This window comes from Pongo abelii, chromosome 1 (assembly GCF_028885655.2).
Source record: "Pongo abelii isolate AG06213 chromosome 1, NHGRI_mPonAbe1-v2.0_pri, whole genome shotgun sequence".
In the NCBI taxonomy this organism is placed as follows: Eukaryota; Metazoa; Chordata; class Mammalia; order Primates; family Hominidae; genus Pongo; species Pongo abelii.
The window spans coordinates 43,897,018-43,921,126 of NC_071985.2; the positions used below are offsets into that span (position 1 = coordinate 43,897,018).

General features: G+C 41.0%; 1 protein-coding gene across 2 annotated transcripts; it reads left to right on the forward strand.

The window, feature by feature from the left end:
- The first annotated feature begins 384 nt into the window (after positions 1–384).
- On the forward strand, positions 385–23,603 carry ELK4 (ETS transcription factor ELK4). Of its 2 annotated transcripts, none has more exons than XM_002809560.6 (5): positions 385–524; positions 8,260–8,475; positions 11,204–12,076; positions 12,961–13,077; positions 15,390–23,603. In XM_002809560.6, the coding sequence occupies exons 2-5, from the start codon at positions 8,269–8,271 to the stop codon at positions 15,486–15,488; spliced, it is 1,296 nt and encodes a 431-aa protein (XP_002809606.3). In that variant the 5' UTR covers positions 385–524; positions 8,260–8,268; the 3' UTR covers positions 15,489–23,603. The 2 variants fall into 2 exon arrangements, with proteins under 2 accessions (XP_002809606.3, XP_054378072.1); XM_054522097.2 differs by lacking the exon at positions 385–524 and adding an exon at positions 656–772.
- Positions 23,604–24,109: the final 506 nt, after the last annotated feature.

The window sequence follows — 24,109 nt, forward strand, 5'->3', positions numbered from 1 at the left end:
ACGCGGCGGAGAACGGCGAGACGACTCCAGGAGGCGCCCTAGCTGCATCCCCCGGCCACACCAAAACCGGGTTTACGGGCAGAAGCGGCTCACAACGCCCCTCAGGGTCGCGGCCCCTCCCCCCGGAAGTGACGTGTAGCGACTACGGCGTCTGGGAGGGACCCAGGGGCAGCCGGGGGGTTTGAGAGTGGCGGCACCCGCGGAGCGCCTGGCGGGCCCAGCCGCTGCAAGGAACGCCCCGAACGCGCGCGCCCGGCGTGTAGCGGCCCCAAGACCCGCGCCGCCGCTGCCGCGTGCGGGGGCGGGGAGGGCGGGGCGCGAGGAGCCGCGGCGGCGGGAGATGCGGGCGGCTGCGGGCACCCGGCGGGCTCGGCTCGGCCGCCGCCGCCTTCTAGGGCTCCGCCGCGGGGGTCGCAGCGGCTGCCGCGCCGTCCTCGAGTTTCCAGCGTGAGGAGGAGGCTGAGGGCGAAGAGGCGCATCGTGTTCGAGGCGGAGACCGAGGGGGAGCCCCGCGCGCGGCGTCGGTGAGCGGGCAGCCCCGCGCGCCCCCTCGGGATCTCGCGGCCACAGCCCCACCGGCTGGGAGCGGGAGCGGGGGCGGGGGCCGAGGGGCGCGCGGCACAACAGGAAGTGGGGCGGGGGCCGGGCGCGCGCTCCCCTTGGGTCCGCCCCCGGCCCGCCGGGCACCGCGGCGCGCAGGTGGACGCCACAGCGCACCGCTCAGCTCTCGTCGTCTCTTACTTGGTCCCGCGAAGTCCCGTGGGCGAAAAAGGTGGCGGCGAATTTTTCGGCGTGGATGGGGAGGAGGGGAGCAATTCTGACTTTTTGTAGTGACAGGAAGTTGGAAAATGAAAGTACAGTAATTCAGTGCTTACCAAGGCCGGTGAGGTTGCACCTCTTCCCCCGGACTTTGATCTCCTGTAGGGCACACGCGGCTGTCCGTGTTTCTTCCTCTCTCTTAGCTCGCTAGTCATCCGGTGTCGAGTTTCATTTCTTTTTCTATTTCGCTCCAGCGGCCCCCCGCCCCTCTTTACTTTCCGCCTTGTGCACAGCTGCATCGAGGCTGGTAACTTCATTCCTGAGATCAATTGGAAACATCTTTCGGGGCGGGATAGTAACTGGCCTTGGAAGGAAATAGGGATGTTGTTAACTGAAGTAGTCAAAAGTACACACTTCACTTTTTCTCCAGCTATTGCTATTTGAAATTTGGGGAATTTAAATAAAGATTCTGGAGTTTTATGCCTCATCAGAATGGTTTGCCCATCTCTTTGGTTGATAGATCAGATCCTCTGTCTTCTTTTCCCACCCCCTACACCCCCTGGCTTGGAAAACTTGGTGCTTCAATATTTAGGCTTGGCAGCGGTGTTTTCATTAAAATGTAGTATGATTCAATATTTTCCCTTCAGGAACACTCTTCTCTTTGATTTTACTTGAACATTAAAACTGCATAAGTGGAATATGTTCATTCCTAGTGAAGTAGTGTCTTCAGGTTTTATTGTAAGAATATTGTAAGAACTGTGCAGGATCCTATACAAAGAATATTTTTTAGGAGCCTGTGTAGTTACAAACGTCTGGTTACTTTTGGTTACTTTTTGACAACGGTGAGTATTTTGATTCGAAACTAGGCTTGATACATTCATAACTTGGTTTTGTTTTAAGTAGCAGGCTGAAGAAAATTTGGAGACTGTATTTTTTTGGGTCTTAGCTACTGTCTCTGAAAAATAGTTGGGCTATGGGTCACCACAGCAACTGGACTGTGTGTATTATAAACATGTTTAGGGTGGAAAAGGTTTTATTTAATAGAGACTTCCTTTCCTTAATACATTACTTCAACATGCTCCCTTTCAATTTAGCACAGGGATTGGTCTATCTTTGAAGTGTTAAAATATAATCAATTATGTTTTCAGCCTTTACCCCCTCAAAAATCAGATACCTTCATTTGGACCAGTTAAGTGTTTTCTTCCTTTGTTATAACTTTAAACTTTAAAAATTGCAGTTGTGGAAAACTCGGGATTCTTGTGAGAAGGAAAGTCAAGTAACTAACCTCTTTTTTTTTTTTTTTTTGATAGGTAACAAAAATAAAAGGTTTTGTTTGGTTTTGTTGTGTTTTTGTTTTTGTTTTAGACAAGGTCTCACTCTGTTGCCCAGGCTAGAGTGCAGTGATGTGGTCTCTGCTCACTGCAACCTCCATCTCCCAGCCATTCTCCCATCTCAGCCTCCCGAGTAGTCACGCACCACCATACCCGGCTAATTTTTTGTATTTTTGGTAAAGACAGGGTTTCAACATGTTGCCTAGGCCGGTCGCGAACTCCTGAGCTCAAGCTCCCCCCTTGGTCTCCCAAAGTGCTGGGATTACAGGCATGAAGCAACCACATAATTTTTAATAACTGTCTTAGGGGATTTTTTTCTTTAGCTTTTATTTATTTATTTACTTATTTATTTATTGAGACAGGGTCTTGCTGTGTCGCCCAGGCTAGAGTGCAGTGGTGTGATTTCAGCTCACTGTGACTTCCGCCTCCCAGGTTCAAATGATCCTTCTGCCTCAGCCTCCCTAGTAGCTGGGATTACAGGTGTCCACCACCACGCCCAGGTAATTTTTGTATTTTTAGTAGAAACGGGGTTTCACCATGTTGGCCAGGCTGGTCTAGAACCCCTGACCTCAAGTGATCTGCCCTCCTTGGCCTCCCAAAATGCCGGGATGATAGGCGTATGCCATTGTGCCCGGCCAGCTTTCTTTTATATCTGATGAAATCATTGAAGATCATTGTTAATACCACACTTTTTGAAACTAAAATGAAGAGTTTTGACTTAACTGTATACGAAGACGTTGGCTGCTTTTCAATCAAAAGAATAACAATATCATAATTGAATTAATAAAATATTCCTTTAAAGTACCCACTGAAAGTGTCCACTTTATATCTTTTTCTCAAAATTCATTTCTGATACTTCAGTCTAAAACCTCAAAGCCATTTTTTCTTTTCTTTTTTATTTTTTGAGACGTAGTCTCGCTTTGTTGCCCAGGCTGGAGTGCAGTGGCACGATCTCGGCTCACTGCAAGCTCCGCCTCCCAGGTTCACGCCATTCTGCCTCAGCCTGCAGAGTAGGTGGGACTACAGGCACCTGCCACCACGCCTGGCTAATTTTTTGTATTTTTAATAGACACGGGGTTTCACCTTGTTAGCCAGGATGGTCTCCATCTCCTGACCTCGTGATCTGCTTGCCTCGGCCTCCCAAAGTGTTGGGATTATAGGCGTGAGCCACTGCACCCGGCCAAAGCCGTTTTTTTTTTTGCTGTCCACAACCTTCTATCGTAGACACACTGTAGATGCTAAATAAGCATCAGCATTTTCCACAACAGCTCGGTTCTACCTTAAAGCAACCAACAGCTCACCAGTGTTTGACTAAATACATGCTGCTCCACTGATAACCAACAGGGAAGGTGCAAGTTAAACCTGTACCATCTGGGGAACACCTGTTATTTTGAGGAATCTCCTTGGGTGCTCGTTATGGAGACGTTAATTTGTTGTTTTTGTCTTTTTAGATGTATAGCTGAGGCTTTAACTTGTAGGGCTCAAATGTTATCTACATAATAGGTATTAAGACTCTAGGATCCGGGTGTTGGAATTTTTTCAAAAACAAATGGAATAATAGGCACCACATTTGTGTAGGCTAGAGACTCCCATTCTCTGTCTTTCCTTCATCATCTCACAAATGGATTCATACTCCACCCCTATAAGCAGTCTTATATGAAGGTGATGTCTGGAAATGTGGAAATTGAGTTCTTGGCTTAAGATAACATTTACTAGAGAGTAGTTTTAACAGGATTAGATTAGAAATAATTGTTTAAGTGGGAAAACTGTAGTAGAACGGTAACTTGCCATCATTAGGCATCATCAGAAGAAAGGCCTGTCAGGTAAACTCAAGAGACATAACAGGGAACCCCTGCCTGCGTCCACCATACTTAATGGCTATAGTATAAAACTGCTATTTTCGCCCCGCTTAAGTGAGGCTATGGGGATGGTTATTTGGCATTAAGGTAGCAGTTCCTATTTGTGGATTATTATCGGTATCTAATATGTAATGATTTTTTACAATCAATTAGTGATATGAGTGCTTTTATTCATTGGGAAAGTGGTTTCCCTAATGGACGGAGTACATGACTGTGATGAAAGAGACTTGGGACTCATGGCCTCAGCTTTTCCGTGAATTCTGACTGTGGGCAGCATCTCTCACTTTCTATCCTTTATTATTTTCCCATCGTTACTTTTAGATGACTGTCTCTGTACAACCAGCTTCAAAGTGATAATCGTGAGGATTACTGGAGGACATTTTGAGTGTTTTAGAAAAGTTATAGAAACCCAACTATTTTCCACTACAGTTTCTTATCTCTGCCCTTTTTGGAAGTAGGCATAGTTGACCCTTAGGATCCCATCTTCTGTGAATTAAATGTTGTTATAATTAGTCTTCCCAGTCCTAACTTTTGTAATGTTTGTTGTGTTAAGTTTGTTTTAAAAATCTTTATTGAGATATAATTCACATACCATAAAATTCACCTCCTTAGGTATAATATGCTGTGGGTTTTGTGCAAGCATCAACACAATCTAAGTTTATAATATTTTCTTTTTTTTTTTTTTTTTTTTTGAGGTGGAGTCTCACTGTCACCCAGGATGGAGTGCAGTGGTGCAATCTCAGCTCACTGCAAGCTCTGCCTCCCAGGTTCACGCCATTCTCCTCCCTCAGCCTCCTGAGTAGCTGGGACTACAGGCGCCCACCACCACACCCGGCTAATTTTTTATATTTTTAGTGGAGACGGGGTTTCACTGTGTTAGCCAGGATGGTCTCGATCTCCTGACCTTGTGATCCGCCTGCCTCAGCCTCCCAAAGTGCTGGGATTACAGGCATGAGCCACCGCGCCCGGCCTAAGTTTATAATATTTTCATCACCCACAAAAGAAACCCTGTACCCATTTTCTATCATTCCCCACTTCTCTTCCCGCCATTTTAGCCCCCAGTCCTAAATAATTAGTAATCTATTTTCTGTGTCTATGGATTTTCCTATTCTGGACATTTCATATAAGTAGAAACATACAGTATGTGCTCTTTTGTGGACTGGATTCTATTAGTCACTTGCATAATGTTTTCAAGGTTTGTCCTTGTGTGTGTGTTTGTACCTCATTCCTTTCTGTGGCTGGATGATACCCCATTATGAATGTGCCACATATTATTTATCCATTCATCAGTTGACGGACATTTAGTTTGTTTCTACTTTTTAGATGTTATGAATAATTCTGCTATGAACAGTCCTGTGTAAGTTTTTGTATGGACGTATGTTTTCATTTCTTTTGGGTATATACCTAGGAGTAGAATTGTTGAGTCATGTGTTAAACTTGTCCAAAGTGGCTACACCATTTTACATTCTCACCAGCAATGTACAAGGGCTTCAATTTCTCTACATCCTTGCCAATATTTGTTATTGTCTGTCTTCTTGATTATAGCCTTCCAAGTAGGCATGAAGTGGTTTCTTAGGTGGTTTTGATTTTTAGTTCCCTAATAACTAATTATGTAGAGCATTTTTATTTTCGGTGGTTTCTTCTTTATTGATGTGCCTCCTACCTTCCCCCTGCAATTTCAGTCCCTTCCAACTACCCTCCAAAAAGAAGGTAGTAAAAGGAAGGGATTGCTGGGGTTCTGAGCCCCTTGGGCAGTCAGAAAGGGAACAGAAACTGAAACAATCACTGGATGTGACAGAGACTGACAATCAAGAAGTCTAAAGCAGAATGGGAAAGGTGGGCAGAGAAAGGGGAAGAAAGGAGAAAGGAGAGGTACGAGATGCCAACTCCACCATTACCCCTCCTAAGAGAGGCTGGAGAGAAAGCCTCAAACATTAAGAAGATGCCGGTCCTGAATAAGGGAGGTGGCGTTTGAGCTTGGAGGAGGAGGTCAAGAAAGGGAGGCCACCTCTCTGTAGAATGAGACCCCCTTCCAGCTCAGGGGCAGCAGCATCACAGACCGTAGACACTTTGGTCACTGTAGGCAATGTAGAGAAAGAAGTCTTCATGGTGTTCCTGGTAGAGCTGACCCATTGTGGCACTGGTGGGCGGAATGACATTGTTGACAAAGAAAAACAAGGCATCCTCAGCTCGGAGATGAATTTGCTTCCGGATCAAGAAGTAGAACTGGGCTGGGCACGGTGGCTTATGCCTGTAATCCCCAGCACTTTGGGAGGCCGAGGCAGGCGGATCATGAGGTCAGGAGTTCAAGACCAGCCTGACCAACATGGTGAAACCCCACCTCTACTAAAAATACAAAAATTAGCTGGGCGTGGTGGCATGCGCCTGTAATCCCAGCTACTCGGGAGGCTGAGACGAGAATCGCTCGAACCCAGGAGGTGGAGGTTGCAGTGAGCCGAGATTGCGCCACTGCACTCCAGCCTGGGTGACAGTGGGACTCCATCTCAAAAAAAAAAAAAAAAAAAGAAGAAGCAGAACTGACCAACTGTGAGATCAGAAGGCACCAGGTATTTCTTTTGGTCCGGGTCTCTTATCCAAGCTTTGGGAGCCTTTTCTACTATCACCGGCACCCGGTCCGGGTGTTTCTTTCCAGTCTTCTCGCTCTTGGAGCTGTGCGTTTCTTGAATGGATGCTCTTCTTTGTACACGAACTTCATCCTCCTGGGAACCGGGCTGAACTAGGCTGGGCTGAGGGAACCTGGGGGAGCTGGGATGGGGGTGGCAGTGATAGTGGCGACACGTAGGCAGATTCAGCCGATGTAGAGCATTTTTTCGTGTGTTTATTTGCTGTTTGTATATCTTCTTTGCTATGATGTCTTTTCAAATTCTTTGCCTTTTTTTTTTTTTTTTTTAAGTTGTAGGCGTTTTTTATATATTTTGGATACAGGCTCCCTTTGTGATACATGGTTTGAAAATATTCTCCCATTGGGGGATTGTCTTCTCACTTGATGGCATTATTTGCAGCACAACAGTTTTAAATTTTGATGTAGTCCAGTTTTGATCTGTTCTTGTAGTGTTTTAATGGTATTGATTTAATTTGTTTTCAAACTCTATTCTAACCCACTGAGATCTCATTACAGAGAAAGAAAGGTTTTTTGTTTTTGGTTTTTTGTGTGTGTGTGAAGTATTCATAAGATTCTTAGGACACACTTATACGGATTTGGCCAGAGTTTCTGCCCTAAATAATTCTTCCTAATAGAAAGGTGTTTTGAAATTCTGTGAGGAAAATACCTTTATGAGAGAGCATTCCTTGCTGCTCCTTTGCCTAAACCAATGGTTATCTACCGGGATGACTTTGACCGCTGGGGGAATATTTGGCAATGTCTGGAGATATTTTTGATGGTCTCAATGGGGCAGGCGGTGCTACTGGCATCTAGTGGGTAGAGGCCGGGTATGCTATTAGACAAACTGCAGTGTACAGGACAGCTTCCCACAACAAAGAATTATCTGGTCCCCAAAACCAATAATGCCAAAATTGAGAAACTCTGGCCTAAACAGGGAGATCCTGAAACTTAAGATATTAAAATATTTTTCTTCAATCCATGTCTTCATAATCACATAAAGGTTGCTAATCAAAGGAGAATCTTTGCAGATGGAATCCCTGTGGACAGAACAGTGACAGAAAAGTTAAGAGAACACTTTGCTGAATTAAAAATGCTGCCAATTTGTATGTAAATGACATTTATGGTGATGGAAACCAGTTGGAGCAAAAGTAGATTATTCCCTGCACCTCAGTCCCTGGGCCACCCTGAGATAGACACAAACACATGCACTCACAGGCAGATAACCAAACCCGGTTGATTGAGACAGATGATGGAATGGTGGTCTCCTGAGAGAATACAGCAATGACATTTTAGGATTCAAATTTAACAACAGTGATTGACAGTCACTAGTGATTGACAATCATTGTTTTTTCCTATAATTTAGGGAACTAGCTTTATCCTCCTTGCAAGTTGCTTGTTTAAGACATTTCTTAAGCAGCGTGGCATCCTTAAGAGTTTGGATTCTGGGTCCAGATTGCCTGGGCTTAGATCTTAGCTTCACCGTTTACTTGTGTGATGTTGTACAAGTTCCTTAACCCTCTTATGAATCAGTTTTTTCTTATGTAAAATGAGGATGCAGTAGTATCTACCTTATAGAAATGTGGGGATGAATTAATACATTTAGAGCACTTAAAACAGTGCTTGACATACAGTGTTAAATAGGTGTTGGCTGTTAATATTATCACATATCTTATCTATATTCTTTCAGCTCATTGCTATGGACAGTGCTATCACCCTGTGGCAGTTCCTTCTTCAGCTCCTGCAGAAGCCTCAGAACAAGCACATGATCTGTTGGACCTCTAATGATGGGCAGTTTAAGCTTTTGCAGGCAGAAGAGGTGGCTCGTCTCTGGGGGATTCGCAAGAACAAGCCTAACATGAATTATGACAAACTCAGCCGAGCCCTCAGATACTATTATGTAAAGGTAGTACACATCCTGATCTTATACTATACAGAGAACCTCAAGACAAGAACGATTCCTTCTTGGCTGGGTGCAGTGGCTCATGCCTGTAATCCCAGCACTTTGGGAGGCCAAGGAGGGTGGATTACCTGAGGTCAGGAGTTCAAGACCAGCCTGACCGACATGGTGAAACCCTGTCTCTACCAAAAACACAAAAAAGTTAGCTGGGCGTGGTGGCAGGCACCTGTAATCCCAGCTACTCAGGAGGCTGAGGCAGGAGAATCGTTTGAACCCAGGAGGCTGGAGGTTGTAGTGAGCCAAGATTGTGCCATTGCACTCCAGCCTGGGTGACAGTGAGACTCCATCTCAAAAAAAAAAAAAAAAAAAAAAAAATTCCTTCTTTTCTGTTGAGGTTATAGATACCAATGTCCTAGTTTATTTTAATCCAATGTATTTTGTAGCTTCAGCAGTTTGAAATTAGGATACAAGGTATAAACGTTCCGGCTGTATCTCTACCAAATCTTCTTTTTTTTTTTTTTTGAGACAGAGTCTTACTCTTTCACCCAGGCTGGAGTGCAGTGGTGCGATCTTGGCTTACTGCAACCTCTGCCTCCAGGGTTCAAGCTATTCTCCTGTCTCAGCCTCCCAAGTAGCTGGGATTACAGGTGGACACCACCACGCCTGGCTAATTTTTTATTATTTATTTATTTTTTTAGTAGAGGTGGGGTTTCACCATGTTGGCCAAGTTGGTCTTGAACTCCTGACTTGAGGTGATCCACCTGCCTTGGCCTCCGAAAGTGCTGGGATTACAGGCGTGAGCCACCACAGCCAGCTGCCCCAGATTTTATTTATTAACTTACTCCCATTACACATATTTTATTCCTAATTACAGTTGTCTTTAAAAGAAAAAGTATGTACAGAATTGGAATATGACAAAGGCAATTTGAGATTCATGAGGATAAGTAAATATTCTCATGTGTGTCACAATTTACTTTAAAAATTGTGAAGCCTGGAGTAGTGGCTCATGCCTGTAATGCCAGCACTTTGGGAGGCTGCAGCAGGAGGATCACTTGAGCCCAGAAATTTGAGACCAGACTGGGCAACACAGGGAGACCCCGTCTCTACAAAAAAACAGTCTGGCGTGGTGGTGTACACCTGTAGTCCCAGTGCCCAGGAGTCTGAGGCAGGAGGATCACTTAAGCTCAAGTGGTCGAGGCTGCAGTGAGCCATGATCACACACCACTGCACTCCACGAGAACCCTGTCTTGTGGGGGGAAAAGTCATATATGTACATATACACACACATATATATCTACATATATATACTTGTTTTATATCTTAAATTGCTGAGATCTTAATTTCTTTCACCTTTGTTTTTTTTTTTTTTGAGACGGAGTCTTGCTCTGTTGCCCAGGCTGGAGCACAGTGGCATGATCTCAGCTCACTGCAACTTCTGCCTCCCAGGTTCAAGTGATTCTCCTGCCTCAGCCTCCTGAGTAGCTGGGATTACAGACATGCACCACTACACCTGGCTAATTTTTGTATTTTTAGTAGAGATGGGGTTTCACCATCTCTACGGGAGGCTGGTCTTGAACTGACCTCAGGCAATCCACCCGCCTTGGCCTCCCAGAGTGCTGGGATTACAGGCAAGAGCCACTGTGCAGGGCTCTTTCACCATTAAGTGGTTGATCTTATCAGCTTTCCTGTCTGGAGATAAACTGGAATTTCTGAAGGAAGTAAGAACCTTAACAGATACTATGTTCTAAATTCCTTTTTTGCAGCCGGGCGCGGTGGCTCACGCCTGTAATCCCAGTACTTTGGGAGGCTGGGGTGGGTGGATCAGTTGAGGTCAGGAGTTCAAGACCAGCCTGGCCAACATGGCAAAACCCCGCCTCTACTAAAAATACAAAATTAGCTGGGCATGGTGATGTGTGCCTATAATCCCAGCTACTTGGGAGGCTGAGGCAGGAGAATTGCTTGAACCCAGGAGGCAGAGGTTGCAGCGAGCTGAGATCGCACCACTGCACTCCAGCCTGGGTGACAGAGTGAGACTCCATCTCAAAAAAATAAGTAAATAAATTCCTTTTTGCTTACTCAGGATGTGTATGGTTTATACCTTTGGAATTGTTTGAGATTGCAGTTCAGGGAATTCTCACCTGTGCATACTTGGTTGAGAGTGGTAAGCAATTAAAATCCTTCAGTTTTTATGTAACATATTAGTTCAGTTGTTAATAAGACATTTAAGTGTTCTTGCCTTAACTTCTCCATAGTAGTAGGGACTGTGTTTGGTATGGCTAGATGAATTTAGGTGATTTTGAAAGTTTTAAGTAAGTGATGTCTACTTCTAAAATGGAGAACCTCATTACCAGCTTTTTCTTTTTTTCTTTTTTTTAGACAGAGTCTTGCTCTGTCACCAGGCTGGAGTGCAGTGGCGTGATCTTGGCTCACTGCAACCTCCGCCTCCCGGGTTCAAGGGATTCACCTGCTTCAGCCTCCCGAGTAGCTGGGACTACAGGCACACGCCACCACGCCCTGCAAATTTTTTCTGTTTTAGTGGAGACGGGGTTTCACCATGTTGGCCAGGCTGGTCTCAATCTCCTGACCTCGTGATCCGCCCTCCTCGGCCTCCCAAAGTGCTGGGATTACAGGCGTGAGCCACTGTGCCTGGCCGATGCCAGCTTTTTCATGAACTATGGGATATAAGTTTATAAGAAAGGATAAGAATGCCTTTTTTTTTTTTTTTAACCTGCAGAATATCATCAAAAAAGTGAATGGCCAGAAGTTTGTGTACAAGTTTGTCTCTTATCCAGAGATTTTGAACATGGATCCAATGACAGTGGGCAGGATTGAGGGTGACTGTGAAAGTTTAAACTTCAGTGAAGTCAGCAGCAGTTCCAAAGATGTGGAGAATGGAGGGAAAGAGAAACCACCTCAGCCTGGTGCCAAGACCTCTAGCCGCAATGACTACATACACTCTGGCTTATATTCTTCATTTACTCTCAACTCTTTGAACTCCTCCAATGTAAAGCTTTTCAAATTGATAAAGACTGAGAATCCAGCCGAGAAACTGGCAGAGAAAAAATCTCCTCAGGAGCCCACACCATCTGTCATCAAATTTGTCACGACACCTTCCAAAAAGCCACCGGTTGAACCTGTTGCTGCCACCATTTCAACTGGCCCAAGTATTTCTCCATCTTCAGAAGAAACTATCCAAGCTTTGGAGACATTGGTTTCCCCAAAACTGCCTTCCCTGGAAGCCCCAACCTCTGCCTCTAACGTAATGACTGCTTTTGCCACCACACCACCCATTTCGTCCATACCCCCTTTGCAGGAACCTCCCAGAACACCTTCACCACCACTGAGTTCTCACCCAGACATCAACACAGACATTGATTCAGTGGCTTCTCAGCCAATGGAACTTCCAGAGAACTTGTCACTGGAGCCTAAAGACCAGGATTCAGTCTTGCCAGAAAAGGACAAAGCAAATAATTCATCAAGATCCAAGAAACCCAAAGGGTTAGAACTGGCACCCACCCTTGTGATCACGAGCAGTGATCCAAGCCCACTGGGAATACTGAGCCCATCTCTCCCTACAGCTTCTCTTACACCAGCATTTTTTTCACAGGTAGCTCGCTTGCTGTTTATGGTGTCACCATTGCTTTCATTTATTTGCCCTTTTAAGCAAATCCAGAATTTATACACTCAAGTTTGCTTTCTGTTACTTAGGTTTGTCTTAGAAAGGTTATGTGTGACTGTCATGTGAAAGTTACCCCATTTCTCATCTTAATTAGGATTGCTAAAATAGAAAGTTTGGAGTATTTTCTTTAAAAATTTATTGTTCTACAAGTAAATAAATATTTTGATTTTTCTGTTTTCTCTTAAAGTACACACGCTCTCTCGCTCTCTCGGTCTTATAAAACTCGGTGTCTTATAAAACAAACAGTGATAATCTCAAGTTAGGAAACAGTAGGTCCTGAGAACCGTAAGAAAAATGACTGGTGTGATGTTGAGTAACAAGTTGGTACAGTTACTTTAGCTATTTATTAACTTGCTCATCTCATAGAACATTTTAATAGATTTTTTGCAGACCTCATTATTAAAAAAAAAACAAACATGCTGGTGTCTTGGTTACCCATTATTCCTCTGTACCTGAATTCAGGTTGGTTTTTCTGTTTGGAAAAGATTCTGTAAATGTTGGCTTAAAAAGAGGTTGAGCACCAGAATCTCAGAATTTACCACCAAAGAACTCATCCATGTAACCAAAAACCACTTGTACCCCCAAAAACTATTGAAATAAAAATTTAAAAAATTTTAAGTAGTTATTATCACCTTTATCTTTCTTAGTTTGTAAAAATAATTTTTGAGTTTTGTCATGATAAAATTTCAGACTTGGAGATATTTGGAGTGGAGGATAGGGCAATATTTAGGTTTGGGTTATTTGTGTGCTATTTCAAGGATAAAACATCCTGGTAAGTCATTCAGTGAATATTTTTGCTTTGTGTATTGCAGACACCCATCATACTGACTCCAAGCCCCTTGCTCTCCAGTATCCACTTCTGGAGTACTCTCAGTCCTGTTGCTCCCCTAAGTCCAGCCAGACTGCAAGGTGCTAACACACTTTTCCAGGTAATTTTACAAAAATCTGTCTTCTGTAGTTGGAGCATGTTAAATGAAGAAAGAGGCAAAAAGGCAGGGTCCCACTATTCAGTTTAATCATTATAAAACTTGTATTTAATGAATATTCCTTTTTTTATTTTTTTGAGATGGAGTCCTCACCATGTCGCCCAGGCTGAAGTGCAGTGGCATAATCTCAGCTCACTGCAACCTGCACCTCCCAGGTTCAAGCGATTCTCCTGCCTCAGCCTCCGGAGTAGCTAAGATTACAGGTGTGCAACACCACGCCTGGCTAATTTTTGTGTTTTTAGTGAGACAGGGTTTGACCATGTTGTCCAGACTGGTCTCCAACTCTTGACCCCAGGTGATCCGCCCACCTTGGTCTCCCAAAGTGTTGAGATTACAGGCATGAGCCATTGTGCCCTGCCCAATGAATATTCTTTAGATTTATTTTTGAATTTCTAAATTTAATTTCCTAGCTGGAAAACAGCTTGGATAAATATAGCAAAGTTTCATTTTCATTATTTACTATTACATACATTTGAGTTAGACCAAGAATTGTTCAATACTGTAGGAGATTTAGAGCCTACCCCAAGTTTTTGTCACTAGAAATTCTCTATTTAAAAAAAAAAAATGGGCCAGGCACTGTGTGGCTCATGCCTGTAATCCCAGCACTTTGGTAGGCCGAGGCAGGAAGATTGCTTGAGCTCAGGAGTTTGAGACCAGCCTGGACAACCTAAGGAGACCTTGTCTGTACTAGAAATAAAAAAAATTAAGTTAGGCATAGTAGCACGTGCCTGTGGCCCCTAGAGCTACTTGGGAGGCTGAGGTGGGAGGACCGCTTGAGCCCAGTAGATCAAGGCTGCAGTGAGCTATAATGGCACCACTGCACTCCGGCCTGGGTGACACAGTGAGACCTTGTCTCAAAAAAACAAAATCCACACGCACACACATTCTCTCTCTCTCTCGCTCTCTCTCTCACACACACACACACACATACACATATATGGGGGATCTCTGCACATAGGTTCCCTCTTTTAATTAAGGATTAAAAAAATTTTTTTTTGAGGCGGAGTTTTGCTCTTGTTGTTCAGGCTGGAATGCAATGGCGCGATCTCAGCTCACTGCAACCTCTGCCTCCTGGGTTCAAGCGGTTCTCCTGCCTTAGCCTCCCGAGTAGCCAGGATTATAGGCATGTGCCACCACGCTAGGCTAATTTTGTATTTTTAGTAGAGACGAGGTTTCTTCATGTTGATCAGGCTGGTCTCAAACTCCTGACCTCAGGTGATCCGCCCGCCTCAGCCTCCCAAAGTGCTGGGATTACAGGCATGAGCCACTGCACCCGGCCCAAGCATTTTTTTTTTTTAAATAGAGAAAGGTCTTGAAAATGGTATATCAAACAGTCCCATTTCTCCCTCACTCAGAATTGATAATTTATCAACATTTTATATGTACATTTTTAAAAAAATGAATATTATCTCTTCACCAAGATGTTAAGAAAGTTCTTGCCATTCCTAATGGGTTTAGCCATTATTTTGCCCAAAACACCTATATGTTATAACTTAAAGACTTTCTTGGAGTCAATTCATTTACTTATTCATGGTTGACTATCTCTGATTTTCTTATATTTTGTAATTTAACTTCTCATCCTTTTAGAAATGAAATGGTAGGGAAAAAGAAGAAAATTAAAAATCTTTCTACTTTTTTTTTTGCCAACATTTAAAATTATTGAATAGAAAAAAAAGTTGAGAATTTTTCATATTTTTTTCATTGCCACTCATGAGCAGATAATTGAGTTATAGAGTCAGCTGAGACCTTAAGCAAAGTCATAGTGCTCCTGTAGCTTCAGCCTGGAATCTCCCTGTAGAGCTGGCCTCAGAATACTTGATGGGGAACCCTTTTCTAGGATGAGTGCCCTCTAACTATTTGTACCTTTCTGGATCTCTCTTGGTTTATGGTTTGCTCCATAATTGAATTACACTCCGTAGTGCATATTGTCATTTACTTGAACTTTCTGAAACCTTCATTTGAGGTTAATTGTAAATCTGTGTACCTTAGGATATGAAGGAAGGTACAGGTTGTTCTTTGTTTCTACTCCATTGAGGTAAGTTGGAGAATGTTAATATTTAATATGTTAGGACAAAAGATTTTTGTTTGTAGTTTTTGTTAGGACATCATATTCTTTCATGATAAACAGCCACTGCCTTTTTCCTGTGAGCCATTACAGAAGGCTGTTGTGTTTTGCCTCAGGTGATAGAGTAGGACAGAAAGTAAAAGTTGGGGTTGAGTAATAGGATGATAACATGTTTTGTTTTCTTTCTCAGTTTCCTTCTGTACTGAACAGTCATGGGCCATTCACTCTGTCTGGGCTGGATGGACCTTCCACCCCTGGCCCATTTTCCCCAGACCTACAGAAGACATAACCTATGCACTTGTGGAATGAGAGAACCGAGGAACAAAGAAACAGACATTCAACGTGATTGCATTTGAAGTGAGCAATTGATAGTTCTACAATGCTGATAATAGACTATTGTGATTTTTGCCATTCCCCATTGAAAACATCTTTTTAGGATTCTCTTTGAGTAGGACTCAAGTTGGACTATATGTATAAAAATGCCTTAATTGGAGTCTAAACTCTACCTCCTTCTGTCTTTTCCTTTTCTTTTTCTTTCTTTCCTTCCCTCCTTTCCTTTTCTCCTTTCAAAATATTTTGAGCTTTGTGCTGAAGAAATTTTTGGTGGGGTTTAGTGGCTGTGCTTTGCAAGAGCAATTAAGAACAAAGTTACTCCTTCTGGCTATTGGGACCCTTTGGCCAGGAAAAATTATGCTTAGAATCTATTATTTAAAGAAATATTTGTGAAATGAATTGGCATCTTTAGGACTAAGTGTGCTCTGTTGAATGGCTTAAAGTGAGCTGTTCCTAAGCAGTGGAAGAAGAATCGTTCTATTCATACAAAGATTGGAGCAGTCATACTGGGGAGATTGTTTTGTGTGAACTATAACGTGTAAGCAACTCCATGAAAAGGCATCTTGTTTACCTTTATTCAGCGTGGGTCTCTTAGCCATATGTATGATCCTGTCTGAACCTGTCAACAGAGCATGGAGCTAGTCTATTTCACTATAGAAAGATTTTTAGACCTGGGGTTTAAGACAGTTTTTGGAACACCTAGTAAGAATATGGGACCTCACATCTAGCACAGAAATGCTATTTGCCCTCTGGGTGGTATGATTATATGCCCATGGAATACAGCATGGGAAATGATCACTTTTAGGAGGATGAACTTGGATTTTGAATATTTGAAACATCTCTGAGTAAAATATTTGATCAAATAACTTGAAACATCATGTAGTGGTTTTCTCAATTAGAAGATAACCAAGTGAAGGACCCTGTCTTTTTCCTGTTCATTTTACCTCATTTCTACTACATATTTATCACCTTTCCTTTATGTTTAAGGTTGTTAGAGGTTATGATAGTTTTAAAGATGCAATTAGGAAGGTAGAATTCAAAGTGAAGCCTCCCCAGTGAGAAGCGAAGATGTGCTTATTTCCTTTTTTTTTTTTTTTTTTGAGACGGAGTCTTGCTCTGTCACCCAGGGTGGAGTGCAGTGGTGCAATCTCGGCTCACTGTAAGCTCCGCCTCCCGGGTTCAAGCAATTCTCCTGCTTCAGCCTCCTGAGTAGCTGGGACTACAGGCATGCGCCACTACACCTGGCTAATTTTTGTATTTTTAGTAGAGACGGGGTTTCACCATGTTGGCCAGGATGGTCTTGATCTCTTGACCTTGTGATCCGCCCACCTCAGCCTCCCAAAGTGCTGGGATTACAGGCATGAGCCACGGCGCCTGGCTCAGATGTGCTTATTTCTTTCAACTTTTTTTTTTTTTTTAATGGGGAAGAGCAGAGTTCATTTGGGAATGCTTATACGTAGGGATTGGATTGTTCATATTAGTAGTAAAAAATGTAGGCCTTCTTCTCTACATTACCAAATTTTTAAAATATTACTATATGGTAATCAATGCCAGGTACAGATTTGTTGGTTCCCCAGACTGAATTGATATCAGTATCACAGTGGAGTCTTTTGAAAAATTTGGCACTAAAGTCCAGGATTAAATTATATGTTGTCACCACTCACCACCACTACTACCCTCCCCCACCAATCTCTCCCACCGGTTAAACTCGTCTTCTAACCCTGTAGAATCACGTGAACTAAATGAAGAAGTAAGAACTTGAAGGCTCAGACTGACACTGTTAGAAACTAGCATCTTCAGATGCATGGTATTTACTGTAAATGTGCTTATATACAGTGTAGAGAAGCTCTTGTATAAGAAGACATCTATGCTAGCTAACTTAGTAGTAGTAGAGGGAACATATTCAGTGAGCTGCCTTTATATCTGTAGTGTGGGAGACTTGTTACTGGTTCATTTGTGGTTATCAGTTGAAGGTTCTGTTCCTGAGATGTGCAATAGTAGTGTTGAAAGGTATTGTTTAATAGTGATGGGGAACAGACATATTGGACTTTTTTTCCATATTAAATTATTTAGTTTGCATGCCTGTTTGAAATTGGACCTCTCAGCAGCACTTTGGAATAATTTTAATTAGGTTAACATTTTGTACATTAAATAAGTAGATATAGATGGTTGATTTAACTAGATGTGTTAAATTTTGAAAACACAAAGGTATTTTATCTTTTTGAATTAAAGGAGAAAAGCCATTGATTTGTTTTCACAGACGGTATTTTTAATAATTAACTGTCTCAGCACAGAGGTACCTTGGAACCAAGGGCACCATTGAAACTCAGTTGAAGCAACTTCCTAGTAAACCATTTTAGTGAGTCCTTTTTGCATAAACCTATAGCTTCTCAGAGGTGTGAGGCTGTCACAGATTGGTGATCTGCTATCTCTTTGAGATCAACTAATTTGGAGAAGTGTGTGTGTGTATCCTTTTTTAAGTCAAAGTTTACAACTTTACTGCAGGTGTATGAGGCAGACAGTTCTGTTTATAGACTACCTCCTTCCTGGGAAAGTCTCAGCTTCATATTCTGTTGAATATCCGGAGAATTCTTAGTGTGAAAGGTGATGTACCACTTCAGATCAGTTTTCACTGGAGAGACTTGTAATTGGTAGCTGTAGCTCGTATCCATCCCTAGTCACTTTGCCAGGATGAATGCTGTTGGGCAGCAGTAGCCTAAGTTACGGAAGGGGAGCAGGTTGGTGCGTTACCCAGGGTGGACTCAAACTCCCGGGCTCAAGTGATCCTCCTGCCTCAGCCTCCTGCATAGCTGGGCTACAGGCGTGCACCACCACCTGGCTTAGTAATCCTTCTTTATTAATGGTTTGTCACAGTACGTTTGTGACGTTACATTGCTCATGGCATACTTTATGTGTTTGAACAAAGGTGGAAATTTCCGTTGATTTTTAAAAAAATTTATGCACAAAGAATCTGGATTTTGAGGACTACTGTAAGGAAAAAAAAGAATTAGAGGCCCTTAAAAGGTCAACCGTAAGCTTCTTAGAGTTAAAATATGAGTTAATTTTTTCCCACATTTTGACAGTTGAAATTTTGATAGGGACAGTAAACCTATGAGCCTCTATTAGGGTACTGGATTTTTTTTAACTGGAAAATTCCTTGAAGATTTACATACTATATTACAGATTTTAAAAGTCAAGACTGACTTAAGTAAATCAGAGGTTTGGAATTCTGGAGCTGTAACTCCAGCCTGTTGATAATATCACTTCAGTTCCATTCACCCCTGCATTGTGCGACGTCCAGTCTGACAACATTGTTTCATCCTGATCTGACTTTCTACTATGATTCTCAAGTTCTTAAAGGTGTCCCTTTATGTTTTTGGCGAATGTAAGCACATTTAGAGCCACTCAGTACCACTTCTCAATACCTCTGAAGCAGTGGTTCAGAAAAGGAGTGTCCAGCCTTTTTGAACACACAAATTGATCAGTATGAGTTATTGAACATAAAAACTTTCCCTATTAAAAATTCATATGGGTATATGTTAAATTATATACCGCTATACCAAAGTAATATGTGTGTTATAAAAAAAATACACAAAAATTGAAATGAAGGATGGCATAAAAAGTAATTCTTGAATAGCAGTTATAGAATTTTCTTCCCACACCCCAGTTGGTTGTCTTGTGCACCCTCCAGAAGCACACGCTTTTCCTAAAGACTGCTGACTCAGGATATTCTCATTCTAATCTCCAAACATATATGATGCTCCTCTTATGATATATGGAGAAATCCTAGAGATTTGGAGTTTTTCAGGAGAGCTTATTGTCAACTTTTGAAATTTCACATTAATTCTTTTTGATAAATTCCCAAATAATAATCCATTACCACATGTTTTCCACAGCTTTATTCCTATTACTTTCGTCAGCCTGTTGTCTCTTATCTTCATGTTAGGTATGACTCTATTTTTATTTTACTAGTCTGCTCACAGACTTCTTTGGGACTTATGTTATATTTTACCAACAAATTTAGAATTATTTCAAGTTGCTTTATGTTAAAATATATAACAAGTTACATTTTCTTGCTGCATTAATAAGTTTTTGATTTTTAAAATCTGATATTTCAGCAACTAAAGGAATACTTTTCTTTATAGGTCTGTTGTGTTTTTAACCTCATTGACTGTATATGTTTTATTTACCCGTGCCAGGAGTCTAGAATCGTGCTTAGGTGCCATTCTTAGGTGTGAAAACAAGTTTGGAGACCAATGCAGGTCTCTGTGCAGAAATCTGGGGCTCTAAATGAATTACCAAACCAATAGGAAAGTTAAAAAGACTACTCATGATGTAGTGTGTCATCTGAAGCTATGATAGAATACATTATTTCTAAAATAGTATTGAGAAGTTAATTGTTCAGTCCATAGTAGTGTAAGTGAAGTGTGGAGGTCAGCCATAATTGTCTTTCTTCAGCAGGTACTCTGACCAGAGACTGGGTTCTGTGGAAAATAGAATTATATTCTTGGTTTGGGATCAACAAATGTTTTGTTATTGTTTTAATGTTGCTGGCATTGCCTGAAACAAAGTGTCCTGTTATTCCTCTTATGTCATCAGAACTCTGCTTACTGAAGTTGAAGTTTTAATCTTAGGATCTAGAATTCTTGTGGTTGGTCGTGTATTAAGAAAAGAAGGTGGTTTGATTTTATTTCTTGTACTTGGTGGAACCTGTTACTATACGAATCATGTTTTGACCTGTAAGCCGAGCAAATCTGAAAGGTGAATCGTTAATGGTACTATAATTGTTTCATTTGAAGCTGTCAGTTTCTTCAGGTCACTTCTCTGAAAAAAATTGTGATAGATTGATAGCCTGCCAGAAAACAGCAATTTCTAAGGTGCTGCCATCCACACTTACTCATTGTGAAATATGAAAATCCAGAGTGGTTTGTATGAGAGGGGAAATACTGGCTCTAAGCTTTCTACAGAAAACAGGAAATTCATGCTGTTGTTGACATAATTTTAAAGGAAACTTTTAACAAGAAAATTCATGAGGGATACAATCAAACATAGTTAATCTCTTGAGTGCTAATCATTTGAGTATAGTCCACATCAGGAAGTTTTATGAGGCTGAAAACTTTACTTTGAAATATTTAATTGGGAGACTAGACCATTTCTTTCCAAGTCATTCTGATTTATTGTCCTAGTAAATGTATGTGTATGCGTATATACTGATGTATTGACTGATTGTGTGTGTGTGTGTGTGTAAATCTGTTTTCACAGGGAACATACATTGATGGCTCCTAGTCTATTTTATACTAAAACTTAAAAAAATTTGCTGCACTTTGCAGTTGCCACTTTTTAAAAGATTAATGCTTTGCACATTTCAGTAGGCCTTAAAGACGAATTGCTCACCAACATTTTAGAAATACACTGCTTACATGTGACATACTCTAAACAAAGTCATAGTAAACTGTTCTCTTAGGTTCATGTATTATTGAGCAAATAAGGATGTCCTTTCTTAAAATTTCTACATTTATGTTTGCTTTTGTGTAAAATCTTTATTAGTTTGTGTGTAAATTTCTCAAAGAGGAGGTTTATACTGGAAGCAGTATTTCTAAAGTACAGAGATTCGACCATGGATTGAATACAGTAGTGGAGGAATGCTGGCATTGTGGCCTAATTTATCCTTTTAAACTGTATGTCATTAGTATTAGCCAAAACCTCAGAGTGGAGTGTCTTGGGCTGAATGATCTTCTCAACTTTGCCTTGTTTCCCATCTCATAAAGGCTCCTTCTGGTTGTTTTCCCTTCCAAGGATTGTGAGTCATGCTCACATAGGCCTGGGATCTTCTGGATGGGGTTGGGAGGAGGTGTAGGGGTTTCCTGTGGCTGGCCCAGAGTTCTAGCCAATGGAATCATTCAAGAATGCCTAAAGTTCAGGGGTGGGAATGCCATATATTGGTGTTAATCACTTGGCACTTTCTTGGACACCAATATTAGCACTGTTTCATTTTTAATAACTGGAAGCACTTAATGATTTTGTTTGTTTAATTTCAACTTAAGGATATTGAGGGTCAGGGAAGTAAGGTTGATTTCTTGTTTGTGTTTTCTGGAATTTATAGGGTGTTTGTAGAAGGGATAAATGGGTTACCTAATGAGCCATTCTTCTAGGCTCTGTAAGATATGCCCTCTTGGCTAGGATATTTTAAAATAATTTGCAAGCTTTTAATATTGTGCTTTGTAGAAATTTACGATTTTTAAAAATAATTTGCAATTGATAGATTACACTTAAATTTGTAAAGTATCCAATTTTAAGTTTCTTTTCTGTTTGGTCATTGTTGCTTATTGTCTATTGTGTAGGGGACACAATCCTGACATTTCATTGTTTTGTTTCTTGGGGCAGTATTAACCAGTGGCCTTTGTATGTACATTCATTGCTTACATTAATTGTTTAAGTGGTAGAGTAGCATTTTTATGAACTTCCCTGTTCAGTGTTAGTGAAATTAACAGATGCGTATATGTAAAGATAGAAAAGAAATGAATACAATTAATTTTTTATTCCTTGAGGCCTATTTATTTGTTTTGGCCCTGGATCTTTTCTAATCACAATTACATTTCTTTATTTTTGCCTTTGAGCAGTTTCATTTATCTTTGTGGGCAGGGAAGATTAAATATGAAATTTAGTCCAGTCATTTTGCTACTGGTTAGCTTTAGTTGAGGCAAGTAAAAATTTTTGATTAAAATTAGTTTCTTAAAATTATGCCCTTGCTTTACCAAATAATCAAACTGGCTAAAAAATAGGGTATATAACTTTGCATTTTGAAGAACAAACTGATAATTTTTCATGAGCCCTACTCAATCTTCTTTAAAGAAGACCTTCCTAAGAGACAATTAGGGATGAGTTTGATTAATGGGAAATAACTCTAGGTTAGATTATTTTAAATTCCATACACCAAGTGATTTAACCACAGTGGCAGTGACAGTTTCTGAACAATCAAGTATGAACATCACTTAAAAATTAAAAGATGATTAATAATAAACTCTTAATTTTCATTAAGCCAATCTGTAATTCAGAAGAAAAGCATATGTCTGCCATGGGACTATTGCAGTGCGTCTCCATCAGTGTTAACACAGGAGAGATGTGTTATTTTATGTGTATGTCTTAGTTTGGGATATGTGGTAGTAAGAACATGTCAAGAGTGCTTTCTTCAAACCTGTCAGCTCAACTGAGAAGACAGTTACTTCATTGCTTATTTTTTCCCTTGTTTTATTGAAATCTGTATCTCATATCCAGTATCTAACACTTTGTAGAGATACTTACATATAATGTAAGTGCACACCTACCCAGAGGAATGGATAACTGTTAAAGTGTTAATAATAGCTCGTCTTAGTTGATTTCAGCATAATTTATATTAGGGAGACCTAAAAAGCACCTTCAAAGTATTAAAAGCACCTTTTTTTTTCTTTTTCTTAAAAAAGCAATTAAAATGGTCACTGCTAACATTTATTAAAATTCATGTTAGTTGATGAAACAGCTGGAGGGAAGCTGCTACATCACGTAGCTAAGCAGTCTGACTTACCTGTTGGGAAACAAAGGGATATTGCTCTAAGATTGATTAGGATGATTGTAGCTAGAGTCTTGAATTCTATCTGCATGCGGCAGAGAAACTTTATAGAGAGTGTAGAGAGGTGAGCGAAAGGATGCGAAAGCACTTTGAGGGCTTTATAATAATATGCTGCTTGAAAAAAAAAACGTGTAGTTGATACTCAGTGCATCTCCAGACATAGTAAGGGGGTTGCTCTGACCAATCAGGTGATCATTTTTTCTATCACTTCCCAGGTTTTATGCAAAAATTTTGTTAAATTCTATAATGGTGATATGCATCTTTTAGGAAAGATATACATTTTTAAAAATCTATTTTATGTAAGAACTGACAGAGGAATTTGCTTTGTATAATGCAAGCTGGCTTTACAAAAGCACTGTAGCAAATTTACTACAAGTCTAAAAGTATACATATATGTTAATAGATATATGTGCAACTAGATATGGACAGCAATTGTATTTTTTTAAATAAATATTTTTAACAAAATGATTTTCTGAATTGATTATTTATTTCCCTTCTCTCACATTCATTGAGGTGGTCTCTTTACAGTCTCTGTATTACATTTTCATCCATGCTAACTGTGGGTCAGGAAAGAGTTGTTTTCCCAATGGTTACCATTAAAATCTGGCCTTCAATGATTTGATACGTATCTACATTAAAATATTTAAAGTCTAGATTGAGATAGGTGGGGAACAGGGGAGATTGTAAAATGATTGTTGACATAAAAGGAATTAAGAGAGAACTGAGTGGCTAGAAAAAATATTCACCATGTGAAATCTCTTTTTGTTTTACTTGAAAAATTTATTTACATTCAAAAAGGGTTTTTAAAAATTTAATCAGCTGGGTGCAGTGGCTCACACCTGTAATGCAAGCACTTTGGGAAGCCAAGGCAGGTGGATCATCTGAGGTCAGGAGTTTGAGACCAGCCTGGCCAACATGGTGAAACCCTGTTTCTACTAAAAATCCTCCCAAAATTAGCTGGACGTGGTGGG

What these genes read in the sequence shown, in the direction of transcription:
- ELK4 (XM_002809560.6), top strand. Translation starts at nt 8,269, where the DNA reads ATGGACAGTGCTATCACCCTGTGGCAGTTCCTTCTTCAGCTCCTGCAG. An exon ending in CACCAGCATTTTTTTCACAG is followed by an intron (nt 12,077 to 12,960) that starts GTAGCTCGCTTG and finishes TGTGTATTGCAG; the next exon opens with ACACCCATCATACTGACTCC. An exon ending in GTGCTAACACACTTTTCCAG is followed by an intron (nt 13,078 to 15,389) that starts GTAATTTTACAA and finishes TTTCTTTCTCAG; the next exon opens with TTTCCTTCTGTACTGAACAG.